The sequence below is a fragment of the Oryzias latipes genome, chromosome 16 (genome assembly GCF_053564925.1).
Source record: "Oryzias latipes strain Hd-rR chromosome 16, Olatipes_Hd-rR_3.1".
NCBI lineage: Eukaryota > Metazoa > Chordata > Actinopteri > Beloniformes > Adrianichthyidae > Oryzias > Oryzias latipes.
Genome location: NC_136252.1, coordinates 21,229,494 through 21,237,765, shown reverse-complemented (window position 1 = coordinate 21,237,765; position 8,272 = coordinate 21,229,494). Strand labels below are relative to the sequence as shown.

The 8,272-nt window shown below is 37.3% G+C and overlaps 1 protein-coding gene across 1 annotated transcript; it reads left to right on the top strand.

Moving 5' to 3' along the window:
- The first annotated feature begins 468 nt into the window (after positions 1–468).
- On the top strand, positions 469–7,909 carry il6r (interleukin 6 receptor). Its single transcript, XM_004078136.4, has 10 exons — positions 469–693; positions 1,921–2,523; positions 2,677–2,800; positions 4,098–4,270; positions 4,351–4,511; positions 4,607–4,751; positions 6,194–6,250; positions 6,710–6,763; positions 6,987–7,095; positions 7,224–7,909. Exons 1-10 carry the CDS (start codon positions 612–614, stop codon positions 7,480–7,482), a joined length of 1,767 nt encoding a protein of 588 aa, XP_004078184.1. The 5' UTR covers positions 469–611; the 3' UTR covers positions 7,483–7,909.
- Positions 7,910–8,272: the final 363 nt, after the last annotated feature.

Here is an 8,272-nt window from a genome sequence, read left to right as displayed (position 1 = left end):
ATTCTATACTAGCTATGAAATTGTATCGTAAGAAACAACTTCCATGTACAAAACACATGGTGCTCATGCAAATACCAGTTCATGCAGCCATTCAAATTTCATGCAGAAGCTGAGAATTTTGGTCTAAACCACAAAAATCCCAGTGATATCTGATCTTTATTTATCATCGCACAACATCAACTTTTGTGCTTAGATCAGCACAAAAAGTGACAAATTTGTCATAATATCTATTTTCTACAGTATTTTTTCACAAAAGTTTCAGAAAACATAATTTAACAGAAAAATATGATTTGAAATAATTATTGTCCTGCATTTAGATATAATTCAGAGTCTGTCAGAACGAATAAAGATAAAGAGGAGGAGAGTGAAAATGTTTCAAGAGCTTTTTTTGTAATGACGCTGGGGAGGATTTCCTCTGCTGCACAAGGGGAAGAGCGCAGGGATTTCACAATAACGGGTCTTCCGACACAAACTGCTGCAACCTGGAGTGCTTTGGCTTTAACTGTTCAGTCCACTGTGGCAGAAGATCAGCTGCTCATCTGACCCAAGCAGTGGAAGAGATCTGAGGCGGTTTGAGGGATGCGTTACAGAAAGGAAGACCTGCCGCAATAATGAGGACTTTTCTCCTTCTGCTCTGGTTCATCCGCATCTTCCCCATTTGGAGCTTTTTTGAAGGAGCCTGTCCCAGAAAAGGTGAGTACATTTATTTAAAACTGTTGTTATCCCACCGGCAAAATGTTTGCCTCGAGAACCGCTTAACTATTATGAAGTTCTGTTTGTGCCAAAAAATATGTTTTTGCATCCACTGTCTATATCTGTTGCTTAGTAGTACAGAGACATGGACCAATGTTCTATAAACTTGTTTAGTAGACATAGACAGTGGACGCAAACACATATTTTTGGCACAAATGGAACCCTGTAGACTATTATTTATTCTATTGATAATTAAACCTAAAAAAGATAAGTTTTTGTAAATTAACTAAATATTAATTTCATAGCCTGGAATTTTTTTTATATTTGCTTTTTTTATTTATTTATTTTTAATTTTAACACAAATAATTTAATAAAAACTTTTTTCAAGTACTGTAAAAAAAAATCATTTTGATAATTATTAACCTAATTGTTAAGGGTGCAGGGTAAAATTATGTGGTCAAAAAATGTTAGTTTGGTAAAAAAAAAAAAAAAAAATGTTGAAAATGTTGGTTTTTAACAGGTCAGCCCCAACTTTCACTTCAATGTGCTGAAGGAAAAAAAATGGTCAGAGCAATAATTTGAAGTTGTATCATGAGGGGTCATTGAGAAAAACGACTAAAACTCTGTTTTTGAGTTCATTTTTCTCCTTTCAAGCTGAAATTGAAAAGGTTTCCCAGTGATGATGGCGAACATCACTGCAGGAAACGATTTTAGATTTTTTTTTACAGTAGAATGAATTTCCTCAACTGTAGTATTCAAAGTACTATACTAACAATAAATGCAATTTTCCTCTGGGTTTCCATTAGTTTTTTCCAATTATTTATTTCTTTATTTTCTTCCTTTGAATATCTCAGAGATGTAAATTTTTATTTATCCTGTATTTCAGCCCCTCGTTTCACCCAGTGAGAAGGCAGTAAACAAAGAAAAAAGCATTAAAAGCAACCAGATATAAGACCTATAATTAGGTTTGTTGCTCTGAACTAAATAGAGACAGTTAATTAGCAAAGAGGAGAAACTGAGATGGTAAAAGAGGAAGTTTTGAATAGGTTGGTAGTTTTGGTTATGCAACATCACATCCTCTCTGATCTGTGCCAAGCCAGCCGTGTCCAGAAAGAAGTACAGTAACAAATACTTTACAGTGAACATGAACGGATTGCACTCATCGTAATGAATAAAGTCAGAATGTTTGCTGGTTTGGCTCATTCTAATGTTTGTTTTTGTGTGAAGACCCTCCCCCTGGTGTCCTGGTTTTATCTCCGGGAAGTAGGCTGGTTGTGACCTGCGGTGGCCTTGTGAGGGTGAACGGAGCAAAGGTCCTCCTGGCCAGAAAAGGCCCACACACCACCAACAGAAGAACTTCAACTGCTAAAGTCCCAACTGTGACACACAACAGCACGGTCTCAACAACGGGGCAAAAGCCGTCCATCCAGAGTACAGCAAACGCGGAACGCCAACACAAAACTTCTGCAGAAGGAGAAAGTCCAAACCTAAAGAACACAAGAAATAAAACTTCTCCTGACATGGTCCAGCCAACCACGAGCACCAGAACAGCAGACGATGTAACAGACTGGGAGAGTGAGAAGATGCACACTGAGGCTGGTTTTGAGGAAGGGGAGGAAGGCAGCAGGGTGACCAGAGCGATTTGGTGGAGGCCTCAGTGGAAATGGAACAAGCAGCTGGTGGGTGCAGGAGACAGAGACTGGGGGGACATCCAGCTGATGAGGGGTGGAGAAACTCTGTGTCTGGCCTCAGTGAGACCGTCAGACAGCGGGAGATACACGTGTCATCGTGGAGCCAGAGAAACGTTTGCTGTTAAAGTCGTTGTTGCAGGTCAGTTACACAACATGATAAACCAAAGCCTTTTTTGTTCCAAATAACACAAAAGAAGAAGAATCAATAAACTATTAACTATAGTCCAAACTCAGCAAACCTATGGACTGTCTGCGTGAATTAAAATAACTTTGCTCTCTTCTGGTCTCCTAGATCCTCCAGAGAGGCCCAGTCTGTCTTGCTACAAAAAGGCTCCAAGAAGTAAAATCCGCTGTGAGTGGAAGCCTCTAAATCCTCTTGTTAAGCAGCCCAGCTGTTTTCTCTCTCTGAGTAAAAGGTAAGAATGCAGAAAACTTTCCTTTGGTGTAATTCAGATGTGGAAGCTATCCTGGAACATCCACTTTATGAGTTATTCTTCTTACAATTTCTCTGACTAAAATATTGGTTCACATAACTGACAGAAAATCCTGTCTTAAATGCTGGATTTTTAACAATAGAAAAAAAGGCAAAGAAAGTTTTTAAAGAGTAATTTAACGGTGGAGGTAAAGTTTATTTAGGTAAAGTGGCTACAAGAAGGGAATCGTAACCCTTAATGCTATCCGAGGCACTTTAACATTGGGAGTGGGGTCATCTAGACCCCACAAGACAGTGCGCTAAACCTTTTATCCTCAATGATTCTTCACTGGTGTCCATGGATTACATGAAATCCTCTTCACCTTTATCCACCTTTGTCATGGTAGGGAGAACACGACAATGTAAGGACCGGGTCATCTGGACCCCATAGGATAGCACAAGGGTTAATCAGCACGAGAGTCAATGTAGATAATTTAAAAGGTGAAATCTTATCTTATAAATAAGACATAAAAGAATCCTCTATATATAAATGAGATCCATATTGGAAAACTGGCATTGAAATTCAACACCAAAATGATTCAGTGTTTAGGCTTCATGCAGAAAACTTTATGAAAGAAAATAGAATTTTTTCACTGACTTCTTTTTTTGTTTTTGATGTATTTTTAAAAGAACTAAAATCATCAAATTTGTAATAATAATTAACAATCAAAGTCAAAGCATCTGGTTTATTATCAGTTCACAGTTAAACACCACTGTCTGTGCACATTTGGCAAAATGCACTTTTGGGAAGAAACTTTAAAGTCATGAATCTAAATTTTAAACAGACTAAAGTACTATATTATTTATTTTTGTTTATTTTATGGCAGCAAATCTCTGAAACAAACAGTCAAGATACTAATTTGCCTTATGTCCAGACAGAGGAACTGAATGTACAGAGAAAGAGCGCAAACCAGACGCCTGTAATGTTTAATTCTTCAGAATTCTGGAACAATTAAAGTCTGCAGTTCACTTTGTAGTTCATATTCTGTACAATGAGATGTATATTGCACATAAGGGACATTTTTTGGTCGCCAAAATAAAAAGAAAAGCAGATATCACCATCAGCGTTTAAAAAGTGTAACTTTCAACATTTTATGTCCTCCTTGTTTTTTTGGTTCTAACATTTCAAACTGCTGAAGGTGAAGGACTGCTGTGTCAGCGATCTCAACTCAGGACTTTGAAACATCTTAAAAATAATAAAATGATCAAAGTTTTTTTCTGTTTTTTTCCCTCTTCATCAGTTCTGAAAAAGCGTTCCAGCAAATTCCATGTTCATCTTCGTCCTCCCGCTGCTGGTGTGCTCTGGACTACAATGAAGACGAGCAGGGAACTCTTCATTTGGCTTTCCTGTGTGCAACCAGCATTGTGGGCAATGCGACCAGCGAGGTGCTGCACTTCAAACCTATGGACATTGGTAAATGGAGTGTCCCATTCAAACTGGCTGTGAAAACTTCGTTCTGGTTTCAACTGAAACTTTGCACACTTTCTTTGCAGTAAAGCCTGATCCACCTTCAAACATCTTAGCGCACCAACAGGAAGGGCACACCAGGAGAATAGAAGTCACATGGAACCGCCCAACGACATGGCAGCAAGACAACTACTATGGCATCATCTATGAGCTTAAGTACAGACCTTCCATGTCCTTAATTGAGCAGGTTTGTTATCCTCTGAACAACTGAGTTCCTCACAGGTTTTTTGTTTTCTATCAGAAAAATCCTTTTCAGTGGAGGGTTTTTGTTTCTGTGTGTAGGTAAATCTGATTAACGGCCAGCAATCGTACAGCATCCATGATGCTCTACCTGGTGTTGAATATGTGATTCAGCTGAGATCCAAAGAAGAGTATGAAGGTTATTGGAGTGAGTGGAGTTCACCTGTTTATGCCAGGAGCTGGAATGGTAACTACACAAACACACACACTTGTCAAAAATTATTTTGTTTATCTGTGCTCTCTCACCATGATGGTAACGGGAGCCTATATATCAAATACATTTCTGGGATAAAAAAATCTTAGACAGGTGAAAGTATTAAACTTCCAACATCCTAAATTGTGGATTTCTGGTTCTTTACGAATTCATTTTAATGAAGTAATATTTGTGCCACACAATTATAAAATCCATTTTTTTTTCAAATTAGTCAAGAACATTAAAAAAAATGATTGAGAGAAAGCAAGTTTCAAGAGAACACGTCTGAAAACAGCTGAGTGAAGTATTATTCTTTCAAGTTTATAAAGCTCACAAGTAGAAAAATTTATTTTTCAACCCAAATAGAAGATTTTGAAAGCACTGGGGGAATTTTGGAAGCAAACAATAAAAATGTTTATATGCAACTTACGAAATTATGTTTTTAAAATCAAGTTTTATTTTTGTTTTTGTAAAGTTTAATCCTTCATAATTGAAATTGAAAGGGAAAAAAACCCTGAAGAACATGTTTCAATATAATTGGGGGAAAAAATCTGGCATGATGGGGTTAATTTCTGTGACTTTTGGTCTCATTGAGGTGGCACAGATATTACTTCATAGCATGAGTCATCATGCAGATCATGTTCCAAAAACAGACAGATTTAGGGTTGAGTTTCTGTACCTTTTGGGACGTTATAGCAACAGCGTTTCACACGAAGGGCTTGAGTTGGTGTTCAGTGAATATATTTCACGAGTCACAGAAAACCAAAAGTAGATTAATTTGGGTGAGAAGGCAGAAAGGGGTTCTGCATGGAGGATATTTGGCAGTTGGCATAAACCAAGTGTCCCAGAGGAAGCTGGGACAAGTTTCAGATAAACGTTCATCTGGATTTGTCGTAGCTTTTGTTCATGTCAAAGCCTGACCAACAGTGGTGTCATTGTTCTGTCTGTGAAAGAACAAGCATAATTTACCTCAAGGCCAAAAGAAATGAGGGGCGCCTTAATCCACTGGAAATAATTTAAGAAAGAAAAAAACAATATATGAAATCATTAAGCAATAATCATAATTTCATGTTTGAAATATATTAAAATCCCAAGTTTCTGTTGTTCCACTCAACACATTTTTTTTTTAATTTTAGCAGTGATCCTGCAACAACTTTAAAGCAAAGTCAACTTTTATAAAACTAACAGGAAACTGCAGAAAATTTAAGAATTAAAACCTCATTAGGAACTGCAAAAATGGTGTGAAATTTTACCCAATTGTTTGGCTAAATCCATTTGTGCAATGTTTAATCCCTCTCTGAGCTGTAATTGTGATGAGTAACCTCGAGTGAGTCAGCCAGAAGAAAGACTGTAGTTTGACTGTAAAATCTTCTAACCTGAAAACGTGTCAGGTTTGTTTAAATTCAAATGAACAATCGCTTCATTTTCTGTTTCAGAAACCAAAACAGAGGACTCAGCATTCTCTTTGGATTCTCCTGACAAAGTCAATCAAGGTGAGCCCAAAGAGCGGATTTAAAATTTCTTTCGTGCAGGAATTTGAATTGCAAACTGCTTAAAAAAGTTTTTTTGTTCATGTTAATTATGGATTCAAATAGGCAGGTTTTATAAAAAAAGAAAAAATGAATTTACACACAAACATTGAAAAGATCTCAGGGTTTAGGAAATAGGAGATGGTGATGCATTCAATGTTAGTTTTCCTTTTTCAAACCAAAACCATGACTCTATGGTCAAACTGAAAGATGTTTTAGGCCTTCAAAAGCCTAATCCAGATTTCACAGATTTAGTCACTTTATATGTTTGTCATGAAAATTTATTTTGTATCCTTTTTTTTGGCATTATTTTACAAATAATATTAAAATGTTGTAACTACCTCCTTAGAAACAAACATGATTGTCTTATGAAGACCTTGATGTGTCCCACGCAGACATTTCAAATCTTTGTTTATGTTGCAGAGGCTGACCATGATGGATCAGGCTCTGGATGGGACACAGACAACTACATGGAAAGTGAGTCGACTGAACAACAAAAAAACAGTTAAAAATTGTTTTGGAAATGTTTTAGCGGTTGGAAAGAAACCTTCTTCCTCACTGTGTTTTAAACAGGAAAGCATGTCTTCATCGTAACAGACTTAAGAGCCAAACAATCCACAGGAGACATGTTTTCCCTCCTCACGAACACAGAAGTAAACGCAACAATGATCTTCTCTGTCTTCCTCATTTTGTGTCACAGGCTCTACAGAAGATGCCTGTGTGCACTTGTGCATTTGGTTTCATCACCTCATTTGGGTTTCTAGCCTTTGTGCCGTCTTATCAGCTTTTTTAATCCTCTACATTTTCAGGTAAAAGTCAGAAACTTCCTTTTTTTACTCATAAAATAAAATGAAAACAGCAAAACACAGTTTGAATACTGACCTAATAGTTACAGCTAATAATTTTTTCTAATAGTTTTCTCTTTTTTGATTTTCAGACACAAGGTCAGAATAATGTCGAAGCTTCACAGCAAGAGAGTCTTCACTAACAGTGGTGGCTTTAGGCCGTCTCTGCCCTCCGATTCGCCACCTCCAGAGGGGAAGGCCGTGGTGACCTTTTCACCTCAACTTCTCAACAAACAACCGCCAAGAGATCCTCAAGAGGAGGAAAATGAGGAAGAAGGAACATTGACAGACAAAATAGAAGCGATGCACTTCAACAACAACACCTATTTCTTTTTGCAGAAACAGCCGTGAACTTTTTTTTTGTAACCTTTATTTAACCAGGAAAGTCCCATTGAGATTAAAAACCTCTTTTCCAAGGGAGTCCTGACCAAGAGGCAGCACATTTACAAAAAAATACATAAAAACAAACAATATTAAAACCACTTACATGCAGAACTGTTTGGACTTTTTGGGAGGTTGGTCCCATTTGGGGAAATGAAGAAGAGCTCCAAAAAAAGTCCAGCAACAAATTGTGTATACTGCATATTCATATTTCCAACTCTAACTGTGTATTTCTACTTTGTTCATAAATGTACATTTAAATGAGTTTATATTATTGTGTTGACTTAAAAGCTATTTTTTCTACATTATCCTTTGCTTAACGTAAAAAAGCACTATTACATGAAAGTTCATTTGCCCTCATGCACTATTACAATGCCATTAAAGGGGACAAAATATACATTGACGGTGTCTGTTCGGTTTCTGTGTGGAAGGTTTTTAAAAGATTTGTTGAGACTTTTACAAAGTGGAAGGTTTAGGGGGTAAAGAGGATCAGGAATGAGTTAATCAGAGGGACAGCAGATGTTTTAGAGATCAATTCAGAGAAGCAGATAGAGATGGTTCTGATTATGTTAGGGAAAAGATTCTGAGGTTGGAGCTACAAGGAAAGAGGCTTGGAGGCAAACCAATGAGGAGGTTCATGGATGGGGGGAAGGAGGACATCAAGGTGGTTGGTGTGAGTGAGAAGCATGCAGAGGAATTTGTTAGATAGAGACTGATGGTACTTTGGGCCAGCCCCAGAAAAAGGACCGAATATCTTATT

Excerpts from the sequence above, each read along its gene's own strand:
- il6r (XM_004078136.4), top strand. The coding sequence starts at position 612 with ATGAGGACTTTTCTCCTTCTGCTCTGGTTCATCCGCATCTTCCCCATT. Across the intron at positions 694-1,920 it reads AGGAGCCTGTCCCAGAAAAG|ACCCTCCCCCTGGTGTCCTG; the intron begins GTGAGTACATTT and ends TTTTGTGTGAAG. Across the intron at positions 4,752-6,193 it reads TTATGCCAGGAGCTGGAATG|AAACCAAAACAGAGGACTCA; the intron begins GTAACTACACAA and ends TTTCTGTTTCAG.